This window comes from Nelumbo nucifera, chromosome 8, assembly GCF_055504915.1.
Source record: "Nelumbo nucifera cultivar China Antique chromosome 8, China Antique-T2T, whole genome shotgun sequence".
In the NCBI taxonomy this organism is placed as follows: Eukaryota; Viridiplantae; Streptophyta; class Magnoliopsida; order Proteales; family Nelumbonaceae; genus Nelumbo; species Nelumbo nucifera.
In genome coordinates this window covers 3860859-3887947 of record NC_142656.1, presented here as the reverse complement: position 1 = coordinate 3887947, position 27089 = coordinate 3860859, and the positions used below count along the sequence as shown (strand labels likewise).

Sequence of the window (27089 nt, the reverse complement as noted above, 5' to 3'; positions counted from 1 at the left end):
AGAAAGTGAAGAAGAAGTAGAAGAAATAGTGGTGAAAGAGCAGTAGAACACAGATTTTGAGGAGAAGAACAGAATGTCAATATTCTGCCGCCGCCACTTTAATTTAATATATATATGTTATGCTAGTTACATGAAAGGACATATCTGCCCTTGATGTTTACATCATAACTGCTAACGCATAACAAACAATATAAAACTGAAACTAGGAATAACAGAATAACAAATTGACCACAGCTGTGACTAGATACATTCTACCCTACGGACAGAGTGGCCCCGCAGCTGTGGGGCCCACATCAATGTTCTCTACACTCCCCCTCAAGTTGGGAGTATATGTTCATCATTCCCAAATTGGATAGATCCGCTTCTAGCTTCTTTCTTGATACGACTTTAGTGAGGATGTCTGCTAGTTGCATACTGGATGTGATGTAAGGGAGGCATACTTCTTGAGATGGGACCCTCTCTTGTACAAAGTGGCGGTCAACTTCAATGTGTTTGGTTCTGTCATGCTGTATTGGATTATGTGCTATATTAATGGCAACTTGATTATCACAGTACAACATCAGGCGCTTCTCATACTCAATCCCCAACTCCTCAAGTAGAGATCTTAGCCATAGGATTTCAGCCACTCCGTTGGCCATGGACCTGTATTTTGCTTCAGCACTCGACCGGGAGACAACACTTTGTTTCTTACTTCTCCAGGAGACAAGGTTTCCTCCCACAAGGGCACAATATCCTGAGGTAGACCTTCTGTCATCAACACTCCCAGCCCAATCAGCATCCGTATAGACCTCCACCTTCATGTGATTGTTGTTCTTGAATAGTATACCTTTACCTGGGCATCTCTTCAAGTAGGCTAAGATTCTTTCTGCCGCAAGAAGATGTGTGGTTCTAGGAGAATGCATGTACTGGCTGACAACACTAACAACATAAGTAATATCTGGTCGAGTGAGGTAGAGATATAGGAGCTTTCCTACAAATTGCTGGAACATAACTTTGTCTTCAAGAAGCTCCCCACTCTCGGCACTAATCCTGTGGTTCTGTTCAATTGGTGTATCTGCAGGCTTGACACCTAACTTTCCAGTCTCTGCCAACAGGTCTAGGACATATTTCCTCGAGAAATAAAGATCCCCTGTTTGGATCTAGCAACCTCAATACCCAGAAAATACCGGAGTACACCAAGGTCCTTCACCTCAAATTCTTGATGAAGAAGCTGTTTAAGAGACTCAATCTCATGGCTATCATTCCCTGTGACCACAATATCATCAACATATACTGCCAGTAGTGTCAAAGAGGACTCCACCCTCTTGATGAATAGGGTATGATCTGACTGGGCCTGTACATAACCAAACTTCACAAGAGCTAGTCTGAATCTATCGAACCAAGCCCTAGGTGACTGTTTCAAACCATACAAAGCCTTGTTGAGCCGGCAGACCTTCTTACCTATTTTTGCATCATAGAATCCAGGAGGCAAACACATGTAAACTTCTTCTTGCAGATCTCCATTCAGAAAGGCATTTTTCACGTCTATTTGGTATAAAGGCCAAGTGTGACTTGCTGCAAGGGACAATAGGACTTGAATAGTAGTCATCTTGGCTACCGGTGCAAAGGTCTCCAAGTAATCTATACCATAAGTCTGTGTAAACCCTCTTACAACTAACCGAGCTTTATACCTCTCAATAGATCCATCTGCATTATGCTTCACCGTAAATACCCATCTGCATCCAACTGGTTTCTTTCCTTTGGGCAAATCAACTACCTCCCAGGTGTTGTTTTTCAACAGGGCATCCATCTCAACTTGCATTGCATCTTTCCATTCAGGGACGGATAGAGCTTCTTGCACTGTTCTGGGAATAGGAACATTGGAAATGGAACTAAGGTAGGACCTGTAGGTAGGAGATAGGCGATCATAGGATAAAAAGTGGGAAATACAGTGGGCTGTGGATGTGGTACAATGTCGTTTCCCTTTTCGGACTGCAATCGGAAGGTCAAGATCATCTGTAGGGGAAGTCTCTGTGGGCTCTGGCACTGTAGTATCTTGACCTGGAACTGTAGATGAGATTGGAGCTGACCTAGACTGCTGATGATCAGGATCAACCTGCCTGCACCGCCTGTGATAAACCCTCAACTCCTGATCCCTCTGACCACCCTCACCATTGCAGCTCTCCCTCAACTCCTGATCCCTCTGACTACCCTCACCATTGCAGCTCTCATCACCCACTGGAATAGGTAAAGGAACTGCCCCACTCTCACTGCTCTCCCTCTGAAGACAAGAACTCAAACCCCCACTCTCACTGCTCTCCCCCTGAGGGGAAACCCGAGGATAATAGGGTGTCCCCTCAAAGAAAGTGACATCCATGGAGACAAACTTCCTCCCGGAGATAGGATCATAGCAGCAATAACCCTTTTGAGTTTGTGCATAACCAAGGAAGATGCATTTGGAGGCTTTGGGTTCGAACTTGGAGTGATGAGGTCCGGGAAGCTGAACAAAGCAAGTACAACCGAATGTCTTAAGGGGAATAGAAAACAAGTCCTCACGTGGGTGTAGAAGGGAAAAAGGAGATCGCATATCGAGGACCCTGAAAGGAACCCGATTAATAAGGTATACCGCCGTGAGGATAGCATCACCCCAGAAGCGAATAGGAACATTGGAAGTATACATGAGGCTTCTAGCCACTTCCAAAATGTGCCTATTCTTCCTTTCGACAACTCCATTCTGTTGAGGTGTATGAGGGCAAGAGCTCTGGTGGATAACCCCATGATGAAGAAGATAAGAAGTCAATGATTTAGCAAAGTATTCCTTTGCGTTATCAGATCTGAGAACTTTGATCTTGGCATCAAACTGGGTTAGGATCATTTGGTGAAAATTTTGGGTCAGGGAAGGTACCTCATCTCGTGAATGCATGAGATAAACCCAAGAAAAACGGGTATGGTCATCAACAAATAACAAAAAATATCTGTACCCACCCATGGAAGGGATATGATAAGGTCCCCAAACGTCAGTATGCACAATATCAAAAGAATTATCACTCCTTCTATTACTCAATAAATAAGGCTTTCTACAATGCTTAGCAAACTCACAACTTTCACACTATAACTGAGACAACTCAATAGATTCAAATAAAGCAGGAAACAGACTCTGTAAAGATAGAAAAGACAAATGACCTAATCGGTTATGCCAAAGCATAACCAGACTCACATTCTGAGAAACAAAAGACAACTTCTCAACTGACTCTCCCTGACGGAACCGCTACCCGAGCAGATAGATCCCATTCATCTCACGGCCAGTCCCAATCACCTTCTCCGTCTCCAAGTCTTGAAAAACACATCGGTCAGGGAAGAAGGTTACTGAGCAGTTCATATGCTTGGTAATACTACTGACTGAAAGAAGGTTAGTATCAAGCTTAGGAACATGCAAGACAGATGACAGGGAGATAGTATCTGAAAGCTTGATGTCACCTTTCCCAGAAATAGGAACCAGGGAGCCATCAACAATAGATACCTTATCCCTACCGGAAGACAAATGGTAAGTAGTAAACAATGAAGGCAAGCAAGTCATGTGATCAGATGCACCTGAGTCTATTACCCAACAAGGTTCAGTAGTACCTGGAGCTGAGGCATGATAGGCTGAAGCTCGAGTACCTGAATGGGCGAAGGCAGATGTGGCAGGGGCTGATGGAGGCTACGGTGGCTGAGCTGAATTTCCAACTTCCTTTTCTAGTTGTATTAGGGCAGCCCGAACTGCAGCTAAGGTCTCCAAAGATGTTCCTTTTGTGCCAGATGAGGATGTTGAATCAGTGTTCATGGCTACATGAGCAGTTAGTTCCCTTATTGTTTCTCAACTTCGCAGGAACCAAGTGAGGATGCAGTTTCCAACATGTCTCTTTTGTATGTTTGGGCTTCTTACAATGTTCACATACTACATCATTCTTGTCTTCCTTCCTCCTGTCATTTTCTGAATCACCCCTGATCTAGGTGTAACCGCTACAAAGGCTGGTGTGGGTGGGTGAGGTTGCATCATAACCTTCCTTCTGGTCTATTCACTGTGTACAAATGAGTAAGCCTAAGAGAGAGTCACACTGTCTCTAGTCAAAATCTGCTGCCTCACAATATCATATTTTGAGTTCAGTCCTTGCAGAAACTCAAACACTCTTTTTGTCTCGATGTGCTTTCTATGGGTCTGAGCATCTTTGGGACTCTCCCACTCAAGAGTCTCTAAGTGATCAATCTCATGCCACAGGGACTTCAAGGTAGAGAAGTAGACCGACACCGGTTTCTCTCTTTGTTTAAGGGTATTCACTTCACATTTCAATTATGCTTTGGCAACATTAAGGGGTTGGGAGTAAGTTTCTTTCATAACATCCCATATCTCCTTAACTGTCTTTGCTCACAAATAATTCCGGCTAATATGAGGCTGCATAGAATTACACAGCCATGTCATAACCAAGTAGTTTTCTTGCATCCACTTGGTATATGTCGGGTCTCCCTTGGGAGGTTCTTTCATATCTCCCAAGAGGTACCCTAATTTACCTCTTCCACCAATAGCCATCATGGCTGATTGGGCCCATTCCAAATAGTTTGATCCATCAAACTTTACGGTTGTAATCTGACCACCCATCTCAGAAATACTACCATAACTGATGTTCCCAAGGCTGCCTTCTGCCTGATTTTTAAACTCCATTTCTGTCAAGTCTCAAAAACAGCACTTGAACTACCAATCACAATCAAAACAGTATAGGCCTGATCTGTGTTCTCAGTGTATGTGCACAAAACTGATATAATTCTGATTTGAAACAAACTAGCCAACACAGCAGTAGCTGTCCGTAGATCTCTAATCCCGTAGGACTCTGAGAACAGCTTTAAAAAAATCTGATATGCTTGGGAAAGTTGGGGTTTTAATCAGTCCTTACAGTAAGCAATTCAGTTGCACAATCCAAACAGAACTGTATAGATAGGCTTGCAGTAGGGTTAATAAGAAACCCTAGAATCTGATCGGACCTACCAATAAACTTAAGAGTAGCTCTAGGTAGATCACAGGGTTCAATCAAACACTAGGACTTGCCGCAGATCATTTTCAAACCCTAGAGTAGATAGAAACACAGTTGAGACAGTTCGATCCAGGGTTTGCTGTAAAACCCTAGTGAATCGAAGAGAGAAAGAACTAGAATGGTTCGGCCTTCCCCTCCAGATAGGTCCAACCTATCTTCTCTGATAGAACTTCTCTTAGAAAGTAAACAACTTACAAGGAAAAATTGTTCGCCGCCTTCTAGGGTTACCCGAACCCTAGTCTTCTCTGATCCTTCCTGACCACCAACACTCTGCAACCCTAGCAAGTTTCCAATAGCTGCTAGCACCTCTGGCGATCTCCAAGAATCAGTCTGCGGACTCCTCCTTTTCAGCTTCCAGTCCTAGGAGATTCTCATGTGGTCGGTTGGTATTAGGCTCACATGAGAAACCCTAACTTGGCTCTGATACCATGTAGGTGTTCAAGACTGCTATCAGTCTTGACCACTAAGAAATTTCAGGTTCGATGAGAAGAGAAAGTGAAGAAGTAGAAGAAAGAGTGGTGAAAGAGCAGTAGAACACAGATTTTGAGGAGAAGAACAGAATGTCAATATTCTGCCGCCGCCACTTTAATTTAATATATATATGTTATGCTAGTTACATGAAAGGACATATCTGCCCTTGATGTTTACATCATAACTGCTAACACATAACAAACAATATAAAACTGAAACTAGGAATAACAGAATAACAAATTGACCACAGCTGTGACTAGATACATTCTACCCTACGGACAGAGTGGGACCACATCTGTGGGGCCCGCATCAATGTTCTCTACAAAATGAAAGTTACCATTTCCAATTAAAAAGATTGTGCTTTAAATTCCAGTTATTTGACAAATCAATAATGTCAAGAAGTGAAAAGGATGTCATGTATATGAAAATGGAATCAGTATGGGCAAGAAAGGGGTATATTGGATGGGGAAACAGGAATTTATAGAGATGATTTGGGGGGGGGTGATACTTCCATTATGGAAGAAAAGGTAGAGGTGGGTGGAGGTCAAAGGAAAGAGGTTGAGGTGTTGAAAAGGAGAGGAAGAGAAGACTCTTAAAAATTGAAGTATGTGACAAGATTAATTGACAAGTTCATGAATGTGTATCAGAGGTTGTGTAGGTACTGTGGTTAGGTTAAAGAAGGAGGGTATTGAGTATGGAGTTGATACCATACTTATTGATAAGGTGTTCAAGAAATGAGAAAGTGGTGTTCAATAGGGTAACTTGGAAGCAGTAGATGTGAGTAGTTGTGTTTGTACTTTATAGGAGGTGAAGACTCTGCAAGGACAACTTTCTTGGAGCTAGAAGAGGGAGAGAAAGGAAAAAAAAGTAATATAGGTTTGGATTTGGAGATGTTTAAAAGGGACTTGGTTTTTAATGGAGGGTTGTGAAGTCTTATTGGGGTGGTCAGTGGTGTTTGAATGTGCAAGGTGGTGTGACATGTTTATATATTTGGACCTTTGTATGATATGTATTTGGACCTTTATATTTGAACACAAAGATAAAGGTGGGAGGGGGTTTTGATGGGCTCTCTTCGGGTTCTTATTGCCTCAGTGATATTTCTTCATCTGGCATTGTATTTTCTCCTAATTGTTTTTGATAAAAATTTATATACTCAAGAAAGAAAATCAAGGTGTTCAGGATAGGCAATGTTATGTCTTGACTCTTGACAGCTATTCCTAGATCCTTAATTTCAAATTTAGAAGCCAGGGCTTTTCTTAAGTTGTCTATCTTAGTAGGATGTTTCCATGTAACCAGAATGACGCCATTGTTCTAATCATGATTGTCTAGTAGTCATCATCCCTCTTTACCAACAATTGCTTCAGCCCATATATTGACCTCTTTAGCATGCGCACTTTTTTCTTGTAATCCTTGTTCAACTAGTTCAACTCCTGGAGGTAACTATATATACACCTGTTTTAGGACTTTTGGGATAGCTCCATTCAAGAATGCATTTTTGACATCTTGTTGCTAGAGGAAAAAATAATAATAAGAAGCTAGAGGAAGTAGAGTATGGATTGAGTTCATTTATGTCACCAGTGTGAGCATGTCTTGATAGTGAATCTCATAGGTCTATTTATACCCCTTCGCAATCAGCCTTGCTTTGCATCTCTCTATGGGTCCATAGCTTTGTACCTCACAATAACGTTCCACTTAGAGCTGACTGGCTTTTTATCCTGAGGAAGATTGATGAGCTCTTTGTCTTATTGTTTATTAGTGTCTTCATTTTCTGATTTATGGTGTCCTTAATGTTGGGTTGAGGGGAAGTTCTTAAGGAAATTTGAACTTTCTATTTCTCTCATATTTTCTATCAAACCAAACACAGGTAAGTAGATATCAAAAGGAAGAACATGATTAGAAGGAGGTGTTGGAGCTGTAAGGGAAGCACCGGAGTCGCTTTGGATCAAGGTATTTGATGGTTGTCATATATCAATTTTGGGGACTACTTTCTGGTGACAAATGTACACCTGCAAATCTTTTCGCTGCATATTAGAGCTAGAGTCAGAGCTGTAAGTAGGAAGTGGACTAGTAGAAAGTGAATTGTTGGACATAGGTACTAGAATAGGTAGAAATAAGCACTCTGCTCTCTTAGCCTAAAATCTCCTCCTGAAGAGAGATGCGAGTAGCATAGAAAGGCAAGATTCAAAAAGGACAAATCCCTGGTAACAAAACATTTATTAGAGACAGGATTTTAACAACTATAACCTATTTTGGTTTCTTACAATAAACACAAAACACTTCATCAGTTTCATTACTCTGAATAGCTATTTATTCCAGTTTTCTATTTTGTGAGAACTGAAGCAACATGCGTGCTGTGGAATTAGAAGATTCTCCACGAGCAGTCTTATTAGTGTCCTTTGCCTGGACAAATGGATATGATTTGGTGCTGTCAATGGGGTTGGGTTTGGTTCGGGTCAGGCTTGACCTGACTTAGTATTGTAAATGTGCAGAATCAGTTTGAAACCGGGCTCCATATGTGTCTGTAGTAACAAACCCAGAACTGATGTAATTATTAATTGGGACTATTGGGTCTGACCTGAATCACCTGATAATACCTGATTACAATTGACAGCTATACTTTTAGCCTGTAATTTGACAATAAACCTACTTTTTAAAATATTTGGTAGTATATACATTTTTGAAAAATGCAGACTATCTGGAACTATTAGGTTTGTTGTTTTAAGTTTTAACTTCTATGCTAACACAGAGCCACTATCCTTAGAAATGAGAGTCAAATATTTTATGTCCATGTTTGTTACAGTTTTTTATTTGGGTCTGAAGGTTTGTAGTTTGCTCAACTTATGATGATAGATTAAAGCAATTGTTGCTAGTTAACACTTGGTACATTAGTATTTTGCTTATTGACCAAAGGGTACTTTTTAGTAACAGGCAATATCTCCCTTGGTGTCCTTTGGAGAAGAGTGATGATTGGACTGCCAAACCGTGAAGATCTGTTTGATATAGTGAACGCATGGTATCCAAATTTGGAGACTATTTCTGAGAAACTTATAGGTATTCTCTGCTGTTCTTATATGCTGGTGCTTTCAAGACTAATTAAATCCTTACATAATTGATTTCTGTTGTGCCAGAGACATTTGAAAAGGTCAACTCTTCTCCATCTTACCAGCCTGGAGGATGTATTGGTGTTCCTGCTTCTTCTGGTGTTTTAAGCAGGTTCTCTTTAAGGTAGACAGTGCCTCTCTAGCAACTCTGTGCATAATAAGACCCCAATAGATGTCATTATTTTTCATGTTTGGTTCTATATTTACAGGGATCTGCTGAAATGGTGCAAAAGAATCACAGGTCATGGTTTTAATTTTATGGGGCTTAGCTTGTCAGCTTATGAATGTAAAAGCATTTATCAAGAGGTTGTATTTGATTTCCACTTTTTGTTCCTTCTTGTGATAATGTGATGGATGACTATCTACTTGTTTCTACTGGTTACTTAATAAACTGTGGGTTTGTACTTTTCAGGCTGTAGATATTTTTGCATCTTCCTCAATTTCTTCTGATAGTCGACTGTTAATAATGAGAGAAATAGCAAAGATGTGGGGAGTACTGATGTCAGAAGCAGAAACATTATATCCTCTTAATAAGCCCATAATTCAGGTGTCTGTCTTTTCTAATCATTGTGTCTGATCCATTTGTGCTATGAGCATCAAGTACAAAAATCTGAATATTTTTTCCCCACAGGATTTGCAATCAGATTTACAAGTTGGAAGGGTTACCCTCAAATGCACTGAAGCTGCATTACATGTAAGCACTTACTCTGTTGTACATTATTTGTTGCTTACTTTCTGACGTTGGTTGACTTTCATTGATGTGTTTTCTGCAGTTACATCACCAAAAGAAACCTTTTGTGGATATCCGTAGTTCACTACATGTTCTTGAGAGGATAGCATGTTCTGTTAAGTGCAATGAGTCAGTTCTTTTGGTTGGTGAAACTGGTACTGGGAAAACAACTCTTGTACAGAATCTTGCAGCGAGGCTTGGTCAATCACTTACAGTCTTGGTATGCTGTCTAGGCAGTTTGTCATTATGATGGTTCTTTTGTGTACAGGACTCTTATCATGTGGACTAGAAACTGAATGCTAATTTGCTTGTCTTGCAGAACTTGAGCCAACAAAGTGACATTGCAGACTTATTGGGTGGCTTTAAGCCTACAGATCCAAGATTTATATGCATACCTGTTTATAATGATTTTGAGGAGCTGTTTTCCAGGACTTTTTCTGTGAAGGTATTCCCATCCCCAAACTCAATCTCCTTTTCTGAATTTCTGCTTGTCTCTTGTACTTCAATTTGCCATAATGTGGAAGGTAGGAGCCAACTGTACTAGGGATCATCTATCCTGAAATTGTAGTTGTCTTCTTATTGTTGTTATTGCAATCTTTTATCAGTTGTTTAGCTATAAGCAGTATCTTGTTGTGACTAGTGATACCATATGTGGTCTTGATTTTTTCCATGAGGGACTTGGTATTTGATAATTGCAACTTTCCCCCACTATGATTGATCATCATTCAAGCCTTACGCCAACTATATGGGATTGGTCAACATGAATCCTGTTTCGCCATTCCTCCACCATGATTGGATGATAATAACCTTGATTGCATTTTTTCTTTATAGCTTCTTACTTTTCTTGTTGATAAGAGGCAAAATATGACAGTACTCTTCTATGCTTGTATGCAGGACAATGGGGATTTTCTTGTTCGTCTGAGAAAACATGTGTCTGATAGGAACTGGAAAATGGTATTAAATGGATGTCAGAAAGGCCTTGGTTTTTTCAGGAAGCAAGTTTGTGAGGTTGGTAGATCTCGATCTGGTACAAAGCGAAAGCGACCTTTGAGTGAAGAACTCATCCAAGCATGGGAACATTTTTCTGTGAAACTTGAGACAGCACGTAGGCAGATTGGCTCTTCAGCTATGGTCTTTTCGTTTGTGGAAGGATCATTCGTGACAGCAATTAGAAATGGTCACTGGATATTACTTGATGAAATAAATTTGGCTCCTCCTGAGATGCTACAGAGAATTACAGGGGTTTTGGAAGGAGATGATAGTTCAATTTGTTTAGCTGAAAGGGGAGATGTTGATTATATTCGTCGACATCCTGATTTTCGTATTTTTGCTTGTATGAATCCTGCTACTGATGCTGGAAAGAGGGACTTGCCATATTCGTTGAGAAGCAGGTTTACAGAGTATTTTGTTGATGATGTGTTAGATGATGAAGATTTAACTCTATTTGTGAAACAATTTATGGATTACAGCAGTCCTAATAGAGAACTGGTAAATAAAATTGTGTGTTTTTACAAAGCAGCCAAGAAGGAATCTGAAGAGAGGCTGCAAGATGGGGCTAATCAGAAGCCCCAGTTCAGTTTAAGGTCTCTATATCGTGCACTGGAATATACAAAGAAGGCAGAAAGGAACTTTGGATTCCAAAAAGCACTTTATGATGGATTTTGTATGTTTTTCCTTACTTTACTGGATAGTCCTAGTTCCAAGTTTATGAACAGTATGATATTATCATATTTGTTAGGTGGAAATATGCCTCCAAATGTTCCCTTTGATGGTTACTTCTTGGATAAGGGGAAATTGAGTGATGATGCTTTCTTGGAGAATTATGTCCTGACAAAAAGTGTCAAGGAGCATTTAAGGAATCTTGCACGTGCTATTTTGATTAAAAAATATCCTGTTCTTTTACAGGGTCCAACTTCTAGTGGAAAGACAAGCCTTGTTCAGTATCTTGCTGCAATAACTGGCCATGAATTTGTTCGTATAAATAACCATGAGCATACTGATCTGCAAGAATACTTGGGCTCGTATCTTACTGATGCTCATGGGAAGCTTGTATTTCAAGAAGGTGTATTGGTTAAGGCTGTTCGGAATGGATACTGGATTGTTCTAGATGAGCTTAACCTTGCACCTTCGGATGTTCTGGAAGCATTAAACCGGTTATTAGATGACAACAGAGAGCTTTTTGTTCCCGAACTGCAGGAAACAGTGATCGCTCATCCAGATTTTATGCTTTTTGCCACCCAAAACCCACCAACTTTTTATGGTGGGCGTAAGATGCTTTCTCGAGCATTTCGCAACCGTTTTGTTGAAATACATGTTGATGAGATTCCTGAAGGTGAATTGAGCACAATACTAGACAGGAGGTGCAAAATTCCTGAAAGTTATGCTAAAAAAATGGTTGAAATTATGAAGGACTTGCAGTTGCATCGCCAGAGTAGCAAAGTTTTTGCTGGAAAGCATGGTTTCATAACTCCAAGGGATCTGTTTCGATGGGCTGATCGTTTTCGGACCTTTGGTAACTCATATGAAGATCTGGCCAAAGATGGTTATTTTCTTTTGGCTGAAAGGTTGCGAGATGAAAATGAGAAGAAAGTTGTCCAGGAGATCTTGGAGAGACATCTTCGGGTAAAACTTGCCACAGACAACTTGTACCAACGGGTTTGTTCTCTCCCTCCCTCTCTTGTGCTCATTATTGTCTTAACAGAAAGTGGAGTTCCCTATTGTGCAGTTACACTTTATTTTTGTGCTTTTAGATGGATTTTTGTTTGTTGATTGTTTATTTGAACATGGAGTAGGAAAGTACGTCGTGCATAATCCTGTAAATTAGCAGTTCTGATCTTGTTATCTTAATCCAAGGAAGTACAGTTTGTTCATGTAGCTTTGGACATGTTTGTTCAGTTGAATGTTGACTGCTTCTGTTAGAGTTTGGATCATTGGTTATAAGGGATGTCATCACTCATCAGTTCTGAGGTTTTTTCTTCTATGGTTTCATTTGTCCTCTCTCTTTAGGAGTCTGGAATAATTGAGATAGAAATGATTCCTAGGTGGTAATTGGATACATTTCATGAATCATCATAGCAAATATGAATCTTTGTTATCTGGAAGTCAATGTGCTACTTGAATTCATTTTTGGTAATTTTTTTTTTCCTTTTATGAAGCTGATGGGAATTTTATATTTGTGTGTAAACTTTGCTAACTGTTTAACCTTCTATAATTCAGGAACCAGCTGATAGTCTTGCTGTTTTAAACTTCAGTGAATGCTCAGAAGTGTCAGAGAGTCTTGGAAAGTATGATTTTGTAAACTTGTAAGCTGAACTATGATAAGTGTTTGCTGGGTTGTAGTTATCTATTCTCATTGATGAACCTACTTCATTGCAGTATCATGTGGACTAGAAGCATGTGGAGGTTATATTTTCTTGTTGAGCGTTGCTTCAAGTTGCGTGAGCCTGTCCTTCTTGTTGGAGAGACTGGTGGTGGGAAGACAACTGTTTGTCAGTTACTTAGCATTGTTTTAAAGTTAAAATTGCATATTTTGAATTGCCATCAGTACACGGAGACATCTGATTTTCTTGGGGTTTGTTTCTTTCTTTTACAGATTTTCTTTATTGAGGGATTACATTTTAGTGGTTTCTGTTCTGAAAACTTCTCATTGCTTATTGCTGTTAGAATATGATAATCTACAAGTTAACCATCATAAAAATTTCAGGGGTTTTATCCTGTACGAGATAGGTCAAGATTAACAGGAGAGTTCAAATATTTGGTTGAAAAACTGATATTGTCAAAGGCTTTTCTCCACTTTCCTGGTGACAGTGTATGTATTATCCTGGCCATGTCAATATTTCCTTGAATGAGGTTCTTTTACTTGCTTGATGCTTTATGTATGCTTATGCATTTCTCTCAATGCAGATTATATCTACAGACATTGTCCAAGCTTCTTCAACTCTTGATCATCTGACAAGAATTATAGATAGTTATAGACAAGGTGTGGTTTCACACCCTGACGTCACTATGCAGGATCTTGATAACCTCGAGCAAGTGAAACTGGACCTAGTTGAGCTATCCCAGAAGTGGCAGACCATATTTATGTGGCAGGATGGACCTCTTGTACGAGCAATGAAGGATGGAGATCTACTTCTTGTGGATGAGATATCTTTGGCTGATGATAGTGTGCTTGAAAGATTAAACAGCGTCTTGGAACCTGAAAGAAAATTGGTGGGTTGATCTTCTTGTTTTGAGATATGTTTTTATTTTCAGTTTTTATTACCGTTAAAAAATTCTGATTGTACTTGGGGGATGTGGTTATTTGTTAGTGTTCAAGACATGTTTATATATTTGGACCTTTGTATAATAAAATAAAACTTGTTACTTTTTGATATTAGGGCAAATTTTGAATAAACAATGGCTAGCTTAGTGGCCAGGATGTAATAATACGAGCAGGATCATTCAGAATTGCAGAATGCAAATAATTATGACTATTTTTCTTGTGAAAATTATGAAATGATGCTAGTCAGAAAACCTAGTCTTTTTTGCATTTTATTTTTGTTTTATTTATATTTATTTCAATTTTTGTGATATTGCTTTAGCTATGATGTTTCTAATTTCTATGTTGGGCAAATTGGTGGGCATATATACTGATAAAAAAATGATGGGTATGTAATGAAGATTTGGCTGCCTTGTACGAGAGGAAACAAAAAGTAGCTATCTGTATTATGGCTTTTTTTTCCTCAACTTTTGTCAAAGAGCCTTTAGGCATCAATCCTCTTTTGTTTATGGTCTTTTATCTATTGGTATGGTGAGCTGTGAATTCTCTCTAAAATTGCCAATAGTTGTTCATTTCTTTCGTTTATTTCTATAAATCATGTATCTCTCTCCAAATTATTTTACTACCCACTAATACTACTATGGCAATCAAGATTGTTGTTATTTCTTCTTGTTCTCCTCACTTTGTTGCTTTTGTTCAGTCTTTGGCAGAGAAAGGGGGGTCCATTATGGAGAAAATAACAGCTCATCCAAAGTTTTTCCTTCTTGCAACTATGAATCCTGGTGGTGATTATGGGAAGAAGGAGCTATCCCCAGCCCTACGGAACCGATTTACTGAGATATGGGTGCCATCTGTGTGTGAACCAAATGAGCTTAGAAGTATTGCTGAACATAGGTAAGTGATCAACCCCCAAATGTATCAAATATTTATATTCCTACTTTTGGTCATAAGTTTTCTATCCATGTTGCAGATTTCTCAAACCAGAACTCTTATACATTGTGGATCCAATGCTAAACTTTTGGGAAGTATGTTATGCTTTTCTCCTATTGGTGAAGCTTTTTTAATTGATCTTTTGGTAGCAACAATTTGTTATTATTTACTTGCACGTTACATGATCCAGCAAGAGAAATATTGTTAATATTCTTGTTGAGATGATCTAGTGGTCCTAAGGGAAATTTAGACTTTGTAGTTGGGCTGATTAAGTGACACCTTTTAAAGGGCAATATTGTAATTGTAGCATTCTAATATTTAAGTTACCGACAAGGGCAGTAGATCCAAGATTGATTCTTATCCTATTTATGTCAAAATCTCCTCCTCCTATTTTCTCCTTTCCTGCTTTTCACATAAGACACCAAGAACAACAATGTTAGGGGATATGCCTATAGAAGCAATACAAAGCCAAGGTTATCAATAGAAAAAATTCTTGTAAGAATATCTGCTAGATATAATTGGGAGCATCATGTGGTGAACAACTTGCAGAAGTTAGTTTTTCCTTAATAAAGTGGCTATCAACTTTTATATGTTTTGTGCAATAATGCTGAATAGGATTGTCAGGAATGCTAATAATGGCCTTGTAATCAAATACAAACTCATGGATCCAGAAGTATTGAAGCTTAATTCTGATTGCAACAAGTTTAGTTGAGCCATGTCTTGCAAACACACAAGACTTAAAACTGAATTATGGCTCTGCAGACATGGATTCCACTTGCTTATCCAAGTAATTAGGTTACCTTCCAAGAGTACACAATAGCAAGAGGTAGACCTGTGTTTTATTAAGGGGTGTCAATGGTATTTGAAAATCCGATTTCGAATTCGAGATTCGACATAATCGAATCGAAGTCGGATAATTCGAATATCTAATCGGTCAAATTCGGATATCCTATTCATACCAAATAGTTAATTGGTTTCGAATTCGGATATGACCTGATTCAATTCAATAAATAACCGAATTCGACCGATTATTTAATTATTATATATAATATATAAAATATTTAAATGTCTTATATAATTTATATATATAATAATTAAATTATATAAATAATTTATATATTTATGTACTTTATATGAATAAAATATTTATTAATTACCTAAAATAATTAATTAGTCGAATTCGAATCAAATCGAATATTCGAATATTTAATCGGATTTGAATTTGTATATTAATTTTTAATATCTGTCGGATATCAAATTTTCTAATTGGATTCGAATTCGGATATTGCTTGATCCAATTCGAATTCGATCCGTTTTACACTCCTAGTTTTATTACAGATCCTACACAGTCTGCATTATGTCTCAACTTACAAATGTCCATGCTTAGGAAACAAAGTATCTTCCCATGTGACGGTTTCAAATACCTGATTTGTCTTTTGTGCTGATTCTAAATATACCATTTCTAGGTGAATGCATAAATTGATTGATGAGATATGTGATAATTAATGAGGGTTGAGGACACAAGAAGTAAGATACATCAGGTCCTCTACTAATTTCTTAAACTGGCTTGAATCAGTAAGATGCTATACATGCTGATGCCCAAATGATGATTCTGCTCTATTGGGGTATCAGCTAGCTTGAATCTTAGACTCCATGTTTGTTTAATAAAATCTAAAATGTATTTCTTTTGATAAATAAATATGACCCAGAAAACAATTTACTTCTCCCAGGTTATTAATTAAAACTTCACTGCCAAGGACTTGAGCCTTTGAATTTCATTTGAATGTTGCCTATGATGGTGAGACAATTAATGTGAACAACCAACTTCATAGAGGCTTTTGGTGGGCGCTTTACACATTTTATGGTCTGCTTGACTATGCATATAGACAACACTCTTCATAACACTTAAAAACATCTAAAACCAAGCTTCAGTAGACTGTTTTCATTCCATAGAATGTCTTCTCACCTACTTAGTGGGAACTACATTCCAGTTGTGTGAGTTGGCACCGCCATTTTCTTACACATAGCATTTCTCTCCTTAGGTTGTGATGAGGAGACAATGACTTGAGGGGAAATACAATGCGAATTAGAATAATAGTACAAGTATGTTTCTCTTTATATATGCAGTAGGAAATTTATTGTTATCAATAATAAGACCATGATTATCAGTCACCAGAAGATAGGAGCTGAAGTATAAAAGCTAATATGGCCAAGTAAAAGGATCAATAAGATCATTATTGCTTGGGGTTGAACTCTGCATAAGTTTCTAAGATGATTGATTCTTCCTCCTGGTATAAATTTTCTGCTTTATGGTTTTACCTTTGTCAGGTAAACTATTAAAACTTCTTGAGTCAAAAAGCACACAGTTGAATAGGATCAGGAACCAGAAGTAGCACACTTGGTTTCTCTTTACAAGTGTTTCTATACACTTGAAGAGAGGTTTTCTAAGGAGTAAGCAATGAAAAAATTTAAAATTTAATGAAATTCAGGAATGTAATTTTGAGAATGTTCTGTCATTGGTGTCCTCTCAACACAAGACTGTAATGTTTCTTTTATTTTAATGAAAATTTTCTGTTATTTTCAAAAAGAGAAAAAATTGCTTATTGCAGATGGTATGTCATCATTTACTGCAACCTGAAAACATACATTTACACTTTCAAAAATGTTATCTTATATTATGGAAGTTCAATAAAGAGTGAAGCCTTTGATTTCTTTTATCATGTGTTTGTATGGAATTCTGTATTGGAAAACAAGCAGGCTAGGTTGGCTTTTTCTGTCTTTAAATCTGGCAAATAGAGGAAAAACATTATCCACCAAACAAATTCTTTCCCTCAGTTGTAAGGCCTGAATTTATTTTTGTGATCAATCACAAGATTAACATAGTTTTGTTAATGATGAAATGAAAGGTGAAAAGCCAATGCTCTCTTACTACAATCTCCCCATATACTGGCAAGTGGCAAGATGAAAACCCAATACAACTGGAACCAGAGAAATTGTGGCACAAAGTGGTGTTTAGCATCTATTGTTTAAAAGAAAATGGCCACACTAGAACATGTACAAGAGCAACTTTGGCATCTCCTTGGAAGGAAACACACTACCTTTTGTTATTGTTATGAAATTCTCTTGTTATGAGTGGGTTCTGGAAATAAGACCAAAATTTGGGAGGATTTATGGGTGGTCGGTGGTGTTGCCTTAAAGGCTCTATTCCTTGTTCTTTACTCCTTGTCATCTTACAAATCAGATATTGTTTCTAAGTTTTTCCCCATATCTCCATGTGGGTTTGCTTGGGGTTTTGGCTTTAGGAAAGGCCTTTGGGACCATGAATCCTTGGTTCTCATTGACTTGTTAATTACATGGGAGGTGGTTAGTTAGATTTGTTTGTTTCTGATTGCCATATTTTAAGTTCCTATTTCCTTTAGTTTTATTTTTTGTTTTTCTGCCGCTTTCTTCAATGTTCTTTCTGTTTCCCCTTCTCTTTTAGTTTACTACCCTTTCATGAGAAAATTAATGCTTATGAAACCTTACAAATGAGGAGACCCATTGGTACTTGTCCTCACACGTCTTTCTTATTTCCAATCAACTTACAATTTGCTAATCTTCTGCTCTTTTGTTTCAAGTATTTGGGAGGGGATCTTCTCTCTCTCTGGTTGTAGGTGGAACTCTTCTTTTTTGTTTTTGGTTGGTAAATTGAAGCTATTTTGATGGCAGCCCTGTGAATCCTGGTGAATCAGCAATAGGTAGTGCTTTGAGAGACATTGGAGACATCAGATTGTCGTTGTATTTTGGCCTAATAGTATTGGGCAATTCCATATGGGCAGAACTTCAAGCTGCACTTCAGACCTTCATGGTCTGAAATTTGCAAGTCTTTTTGGTTCTAGGAACTGATTGTAGAGGGGGTTTTAAAGACCATTCTAACGGGTACCACAATCTTGCCACACTTTCTGATTCATTAGCTTGAGGAGCTAGCAGAATGACAGTGGTGTTAGATATCCTTTAAAGTAATAACAAATTGTTTTTTTTTTTTCCATTCTTGTCTGTTAAGATGTGCCGAATAGGGGTAGTTTAGTCTTCTTCTGTTTGTTAAGTAACTTGCTTATGTGGCAGTGTTATTAGAGTTACTCTGCCCCACACTTAAGTAAGGGCATTTCTGTCTTTGTAAACATTATTAGAATCTAATATAGATTAAGGGGGTCGACTGGATGGGTTAACCATCAGATTTTCGACAGACCCTTCTTCTTCTTCTTCTTCTTTTTCTTCTTCCTGTTCGGACTACTGTAGCAGCAGTCGAAACATGATATCAGAGCCATGCTCCTGACTTACTTCAGTTGGTAAAGCACCTCAGCATTGTTAGTGACTCTTCTCCTTCATTTCTGGTCAGTCAATGGAGAGAAATGGTTCGCCCTAGGTCAGAAACATTACAGCTTGTCTCTCTCTGCTGCGCATAACCTTCTTCAACAAGGAAGGTAACTTCAGCAGTGAATGGCTGATTGATATTCTCAAAGGAAGGTCGGTTCTCTCTTCTTCTAGTGTTACTTATATTTCTGGGTAGAAACCCTACAAGAAGCTGTTAGTATTGATTAGAACCTAGAGAACTAGGTTCATTGTTGCCCTAGGAAGGGCTGTGTGTGCAGTAGCCGAATGGTGTAGGGCTGTTGTAAGTTGTTGAATGGTGTAGGGCTGCTGTAAGTGGTTAAGTGGTGTTAGAGATGTTGTAAGTGGCCGAGTGGTGTAAGGTGGAATGCAGTGACCTTGCCGAACTCCTTGTGGTTGTGTAATGCCCTCTTAAGTGTGTTAAACAAGACTGAACTGGGTGCAGCAGATTTGACTGTGTTGTGGTGCTTGTGATGCACAATTTGTTTTGAGTGGTTGTAAGAGGGCCTACTTGTGATTAGTGAGTGGTAAATTGATGCTTATGTGGGACGTAGGTGTGTGAAGTCAGCAGTAGTGTGAATAAGAACAAGTGTGTGCTTCCACTGTTGTGTTTAGGGGCTGCAATAGGTGCTGAAATATCAAACTGTGAACAACATCAATCAGCTTGTAGCTGAGAAGTAAAGTTAGAAGCAACTGTGAAAGAGTACAATGGCAGCAATAGGAGATGGCTACAATGATCAGAAACTTAGTGTAGTAATTCCCCCCGACTACCTAGGGGTACAAATGACCTCAATTAAGCTGAATGGGGAGAACTATGTTCCATGGGCTAAATTAGTGGAAGTTTTTCTCAAGGCAAAGAAGAAAGTAAAGCATGTAAGAGATGAGAAGCCACCGGTTGACTCTCCAGGGTTTGATGATTGGGAACAAGAAGATGCTCAAATCATGACTTGGCTGTGGAATAGTATGGAACCCAAAATCAGTGCCAACTTCATGTTCCTTGATACGACTAAGGATATAGACAAGCTAGATGCACGATCAATCTCGTGTCTTTGGTTGTGTGTGCTTTGTTCATAATCTGAGTCCTGGAATAGACAAGCTAGATGCATGATCAATTAAATGTGTCTTCCTTGGCTACTCTCGGACTCAAAAAGGGTACAAGTGTTATAATCCCATTGCCCGAAAGTGCTATGTCTGCCCTGATGTCACCTTTTTTGAGTTTGTACCCTTCTTCTCCAGTCATGAAGCACCCTTGTCCTCACCCTTACCTCCTCTTCCTCTTCCTGTCAGTGATTCTGTTCCAGAGGTTGTTGTTGGAGTAGACTCGTCACCTCATCCAGTGCAGGTCACCACTGAACGACCACCGATCCGACAAGTGTATACACGTCGAACGACACCGGCCCCTCCTCCTGCTTCTACCTCATCTGCGGATCCTCTCATGGCCCCTATTGCTAAACCTTTAGACCTTAACCTACCCATTGCCTTACGGAAAGGTAAACGCAGTTCTACACTCCATCCCATTTCCAATTTTGTTTCATTATCTCGTCTTTCTACCTCACATCGCCAGTTTGTTTCACTTTTGTCTTCTATTTCCATACCTAACAATGTTCAAGAAGCTCTTAGTTCACCTGGATGGCGGCAGGCAATGGAGGAGGAACTTTCTACTCTTCAACATACTCAAACGTGGGAACTTACTACTCTCCCACCTGGTAAGCATGATGCTGTGGGCTGTAAATGGGTGTATACTGTGAAATACTTGCCAGATGGTAGTGTGGAGCGTCTGAAGGCCAGACGTTGCTAAAGGTTACTCACAGTTGTATGGTGTGGACTACATGGAGACATTCTCTCCGGTGGCTAAAATTGGTTCCGTTCGTGTCCTAATTTCCTTGGCAGTTATGTATGATTGGCCTCTCTTTCAACTTGATATAAAGAATGCCTTCCTCCATGGTGATCTAGTGGAGGAGGTATATATGGAGCAACCACCTGGGTTTGTTGCTCAAGGGGAGGTTGGTAAGGTGTGCAAGCTGAAGAAAGCAATTTATGGGTTGAAGCAATCTCCACGTGCTTGGTTTGGGAAGTTCAGCGAAGTGGTGAAGAGTTTTGGAATGAAGCAATGCCAGGTTGATCACTCAGTGTTCAGCTATGACTCAGAAGCTGGGAAGATTTTATTAGTGGTCTATGTGGATGATATTGTCATCACTGGTAGTGATAAATTAGGGATTGGCAAACTAAAGGTATTTTTGCAAAATCACTTTCAAACAAAAGACCTTGGAACATTAAAGTATTTCTTGGGAATAGAGGTTGCCAGGTTAAAACAAGGTGTGAATCTGTGCCAAAGGAAATATGTCCTTGATCTATTGGAAGAAACAGGATTGTTAGGTGCAAAACCGGCTGAGACCCCTATGGAACCAAATGTTAAGTTGAGCAGTGATACAGGAGAAGTATTTGAAGATCCTGGAAGGTATAGACGACTAGTGGGAAAGCTGAACTATCTGACTATCACGAGACCCGACATCAACTTTGCAGTTAGTGTGTTGAGCCAATTCATGTAGAACCCTCGTATACCTCACTGGGATGCAGTTCTTAGAAATGTGAGGTATCTGAAAGGAGCTCCAAGCCGTGGGCTATTGTATAAACCAGGAGGAAAACTTGAAGTAGTTGGGTATACAGATGCAGACTGGGCAGGCTCAGTGAATGACAGAAGATCTACTACAGGCTATTGCACATTTCTTGGAAGAAATCTTGTGAAATGGAAGAGTAAAAAGCAGACGGTTGTGGCCAGAAGCAGTGCTGAAGCTGGATATAGGGCTATGTCTCACACTACCTGTGAATTAGTGTGGCTGAGGAATCTCCTACAAGAAATTGGGTTTCACATGGATAAACCTATGAGATCGTACTGTGACAACCAAGCTGCACTTCTCATCCAATCCTGTCTTTCATGAGAGAACAAAGCACATAGAGGTTGATTGCCACTTTGTGAGAGAGAAAGTTCTTGCTGGAGAGATAAATACAGAACATGTGGGCTCGAATGACCAGTGGGCAGATTTGTTTACAAAAGCTCTAAGCTCAGGAAAGTGAACTATCTATGTAACAAGCTGGGATTATATGACATATATTCTCCAACTTGAGGGTGAGTGTTAAGATGTGCCGAATAGGGGTAGTTTAGTCTTTTTCTGTTTGTTAAGTAACTTGCTTATGTGGTAGTGTTATTAGAGTTAATCTGCCCCACACTTAAGTAAGGGCATTTCTGTCTTTGTAAACATTATTAGAATCTAATATAGATTAAGGGGATCGACTGGATGGGTTAACCATCAGATTTTCGACAGACCCTTCTTCTTCTTCTTCTTCTTCTTCTCCTCTTCCTGTTCAGACTACTATAGCAACAGTCGAAACATTGCCGTTGTACTTAGAGGGGCTCTATTTGGAGCATCCGAGAGCAGTTTGGATCTGTTCGAACTGTATTTGTATATTAAACACAAAATTAATGTATTTGTAAATGCATACATTCTGATACCATAAACGAAGTTTTCTATTATTGATAAACAATCAGGAACCAAATATAGTTGTCAAGGCGACAAGGCGCCCTTGGAGGCTCGCCTCGCCTAATCGCCACACAGTTTTCTATAGCGTGTTATAAAAAGCATTTATATTCTTAATTTTTTGAGGCTATAATTATAAAATAGACATTTTAAAATTAAAATATTCATTTTGTGTGTTTATATACTAATTTCTTTTTATTAATTTCTTATTTGTTAGGGTTTAATAAACACAAACATTGCTAAATGCTGTATTGAACCCTCAAACTCAAAGACTTCAGAACCTGAACCAATAAGTAAGGAAGAACATAAATTGTTGTCCAATCAACACATTTTCTTCTTTTTCTTTACTAATTTTGTGTGTTTATATTATTAATTTCTTCTTCCACCTTTTCTTTTCTTCTTTTCCTATAACAGAAATAGGGGTTCAGCCCTATATTTTTTTAATTTTCTTTTCTTTCTTCTTTTTCTTCTCATGAATATGTTGGAATATGTTGATTTTCTATACTGTGACATGAAGTTTATACTTTTCTTATGAAAATTGTGGATATTTATTTAGGAAATATGATTATGGAACCTAGGGAACTACCCTAGGATACATGTTTTTACTTCCAAAAATCCATTGCCTAGGTGACTAGGTGAAGTAGGAATCTGCGAAATTAAAAAAAATTTGAAAGAAAGTAGTTTCTTGAAGAGAGAAGGAGAAGAAGAGAAGTTGAAAAGAAAAGAGAGCAATAATCTGGCCGCCCCCTTCACTTATTATTTATACTAAAATAATAAAACAGTACAAAGACAACTATGCCCTTATAGGGTGGCAAAACATAAAACAACATATATAACACTAAGAAACATAATAAAATTTGGACTCACATAACTACTGTGGTCCCCACCTTCTATCTAACAACTAACATAAATCATCTACTCAGAAAAAACAACATAAAACTAATTAATCTTCAACTCCCCCTCAAGTTGGGAGTAAATGTCACATTCCCAACTTGCGTAGATCATGTTCAAGCTTGTTCCTTGCCACCCCTTTAGTGAGAACATCAACCAGCTGCAACTCTGAAGAGACATAAAGTAAACAAACTTCTCCGGTTGTTACCCTTTCTCTTATAAAGTGTCTATCAACTTCAATGTGTTTTGTCTTATCATGCTGAATTGGATTGTGGGCAATATTGATTGCAACCTGATTGTCACAGTATAACATCATAGGTTCCTCTTCTTTCACCCCATCTCACTCAAAAGATATCTAACCCAAATAAGTTCTGAGACACCATGAGCTATGGATCTATACTCAGCCTCTGCACTTGACCTTGCCACAACCGCTTGCTTCTTACTCTTCCAGGAGATCAAGTTTCCACCTACAAAGGTACGCACTCCTGATGTAGACCTTCTGTCATCTAAGCATCCTGCCCAGTCTGCATATGTATAGGATTCTAGCTTCAGATTCTCATTATTTGAGAAAAGAATGCCTCTGTCAGGGTGCTTTTTAGATATGCAAGTATTCTCTCAATAGCTTCCCAGTGTTGAACTCGAGGTGCATGCATGTACTGACTCACAACACTGACAGCATAAGAAATATCTGGTCGTGTCATACACAAATACAGCAGTCGGCCCACCATTCTTTGATATCTCCCCACATCCTTTACTAATTCACCATCCACACCATTAATTCTGTGATTTGGATCAATAGGAGTGTCTGCTGGTTTGGTCCCCAACTTCCCAGTCTCTCGTAGTAGGTTAAGTACATACTTTCTCTATGAAATGAAGATCCCGTGCTTGGATCTTGCAACTTCAATCCCTAAGAAGTATTTGAGCTCACCAAGATCTTTGATCTTAAATTCTTACTGCAATGATTTTTTGAGATCATCAATCTCCTCCAGATCATTTCCTATCACCACTATATCATCCACATACACAATCAGAATCGACACCAAAGCATCTCTCCTCTTCATAAAGAGGGTGTGATCAGACTGTCTGTGTGTATCTAAAACGGATGAGTGCCCCTCTGAACCTGTCAAACCAAGCCCTAGGTGACTGTTTCAGTCCATACAGAGATTTTCTGAGTCTGCACACCTTTCCTTTACCAACATTTTCATAAAAGCCTGTTGGAATGTCCATATATACCTCCTCCTGTAAGTCACCATTGAGGAAAACATTTTTGACATCAAGCTGGAACAAGGGCCATGAATAGGTGGTTGCTAGAGATAAAAAGATACGAACTGAACTCATCTTAGCTATTGGTGTAAAGGTTTCCAGATAATCAACACCATAGGTCTGAGTGTTGTACCTTGCCTTGTACCTCTCTATCTTGCCATCGGCCTTATACTTCACTGTGAATACCCATCGACATCCGACTGTCTCCTTGTTTGGGGGGAGATCAACTATTTCCCAAATTTGGTTTTTGACCAAAGCATCCATCTCATCTTGCATGGCTGTTTTGCATTCAGGTTTGGAGAGAACCTCAGTAACATTCCTGGGTATAGACACAGAATCCAGGGAAGAAAGAAAAGCATGGTAGGAGGGTGATAAGGCACTGTAGGAAAGAATGTGTGAAATGCAGTGGGTTGTACACTTTCTCTTCCCCTTACGAAGTGCAATGGGAAGACCAAGGTCAGTGGGATCAACTGCAACAATGGTGTTAGGGACAGAAACATTATCATCAGAAAACATAACGGGCTCAGGCTCAAGAGGAATACCTGGAACTGTATCTGTCGAATCTGGAGTTTCAGAAGGACTGACAGAGAGTGGTGTGGGTCGAGGATGTGTGGAGTCAACCATCATCTGCCGGCGCTGATATTGCTGTGAGGCTGCTCGTAGTGGCTCAGGTAATGAAACTGGAGGTGCAGGTGCTGGCTGAACTGATGCTGCAAGTGGTGGCTGAACTGATGTAGATGCTGGCTGAACTGATGGAGGCACCATAGAAACAGGAAGAGGAACAGATTGTGAGTTCTCCTCCCCAAAACTCTCCCCCTGAGGAGAACCACTCGAGAAGAAGAATGTGGATTCAAAAAAGGTAACATCCATAGTGACAAATTTGCTCTTTGACACTGGGTCATAATAGCACCCCTTTTGGTTCTGAGCACACCCAAGAAAAACACATTTCTTGGCCTTAGGATCCAATTTCTTGCGATGAGGGCCAAGAATGTGAACAAAAGAAACACAACCAAAAACCCTCAGAGGTATATGAAATATCTCTCCATCTGGAAAAAGAAGGCTAAATGGCACCTTAAACCCCAAAGTCCGTGAAGGAACACGATCACATGTACGGCTGTAAGAACTGCATCTCCTCAGAACTGCACAGGAACTGAAGCACACACCATAAGACTCCTTGCCACCTCCACAATGTGTTTGTTTTTCCTCTCAGCAACTCCATTTTGTTGCGGTGTATATGCACAACTGCTCTGATGAACTACACCATGTTCTAAGAGATGCGTGGTTAGGTCCTTATCAAAGTATTCTCTAGCATTATTTGATCTAAAAGCCTTAGTTCTCACTCCAAATTGTGTGAGAACCATCTAGTGGAATTGTCGTACTAAGTTAGGAACCTCATTACGTGATCTCATCAAATATTTTTAAGAATATCGTGTATAATCATCCACAAACAAGAAAAAGTAATGCAATCCTCCCGTGGAAGGGATTTGATATGGCCCCCATACATCAATGTGAACAATATTAAAAGCAAAAGTACTTCTTTTATTACTTGGTTTAAAAGACTGTCTACAATGCTTTCCTAATTAACAATTCTCACACTCTAAAGTAGATAATTGAACAGAATCAAACAACTTTGGGAAAAGACATTTCAAATAACTAAAAGAAAGATGTCCCAAGCGATTGTGCCAAAGAACTAACAGACAGTAGGCTGGTATGAAGTCTAGGGACATGCAAAACTGAAGACAGGGTTATATCATTGGTCACTCTAACTGTCCCCTTCCCAGCAATGGGCATATGTGAACCATCTGCTGTAGAGACTCTGTCTCTACCATAGCACAATTGATAGGAACTAAAAATGGTAGGGGCATTAGTCATATGCTCAGATGCTCCTGAGTCTATAATCTAGGGAGGTCCCTCCTTACCTGAAGTGGATGCAAAGGAAGTGGTGTAGTTGGCTCCTGCATTCTGCTGTCCATCTGGAAGGCTAGAGCTGGGTGAATCTTTCTTACTCATAAGCTGTCTAAACCCTCCAATTCTGTTCTCACTGCTGCTACTACAATGGATTCCCAATCAATTTGGGAGAGGGGCTGAAGAGTCTCATGTAATGGCTACATTTGCATTTCCCTTCTTATTTCTTATCTTCCCTTCTAGTCTCACTACTCCCCCTGTCTCCATTCGGCTTAGGTTTTGTTGTACCAACCATAGCCGACTAGTCAATCCTAGGCTGTCTCAGCATTACATTCCTCTTACTCTCCTCTCCAGAGACAAAAGCATAGGCCTAAGAGAGTGTCACACCCTCCCTAGAAAGAATATGCTGCCTAGCAATGTCAAATTCAAGGTTCAGCCCTGCCAAGAACTCAAAAACCCTATTCCTCTCTACTAGTTTGTGATAAGTTGTTGCATCATTTACACTTTCCGATACCACGGTTTCTAAGTGATCTATTTCCTGCCATAGGGTTTTCAGCATGGAGAAATACACAGCAAGAGGTTTTCTCC

General features: G+C 39.3%; 1 protein-coding gene across 3 annotated transcripts in view; it reads left to right on the top strand.

Annotated features, from left to right (window-relative positions):
• LOC104600626 (midasin-like protein) overlaps positions 1 to 27089 on the top strand; it is a 98096-nt gene that overhangs the window by 19937 nt on the left and 51070 nt on the right. For 2 of the 3 annotated variants that reach the window (XM_010263686.2, XM_010263684.2), the window contains exons 10-23: positions 8439 to 8567; positions 8645 to 8741; positions 8827 to 8923; positions 9030 to 9164; positions 9249 to 9311; positions 9391 to 9567; positions 9667 to 9792; positions 10242 to 12002; positions 12564 to 12631; positions 12723 to 12918; positions 13051 to 13155; positions 13251 to 13556; positions 14306 to 14499; positions 14576 to 14630. In XM_010263686.2, the coding sequence (XP_010261988.2) occupies positions 8439 to 8567; positions 8645 to 8741; positions 8827 to 8923; positions 9030 to 9164; positions 9249 to 9311; positions 9391 to 9567; positions 9667 to 9792; positions 10242 to 12002; positions 12564 to 12631; positions 12723 to 12918; positions 13051 to 13155; positions 13251 to 13556; positions 14306 to 14499; positions 14576 to 14630 (3509 nt within the window). The remainder of the gene's footprint in view (positions 1 to 8438; positions 8568 to 8644; positions 8742 to 8826; positions 8924 to 9029; positions 9165 to 9248; positions 9312 to 9390; positions 9568 to 9666; positions 9793 to 10241; positions 12003 to 12563; positions 12632 to 12722; positions 12919 to 13050; positions 13156 to 13250; positions 13557 to 14305; positions 14500 to 14575; positions 14631 to 27089) is intronic. The other variant, XM_010263685.2, reaches the window with a different exon arrangement.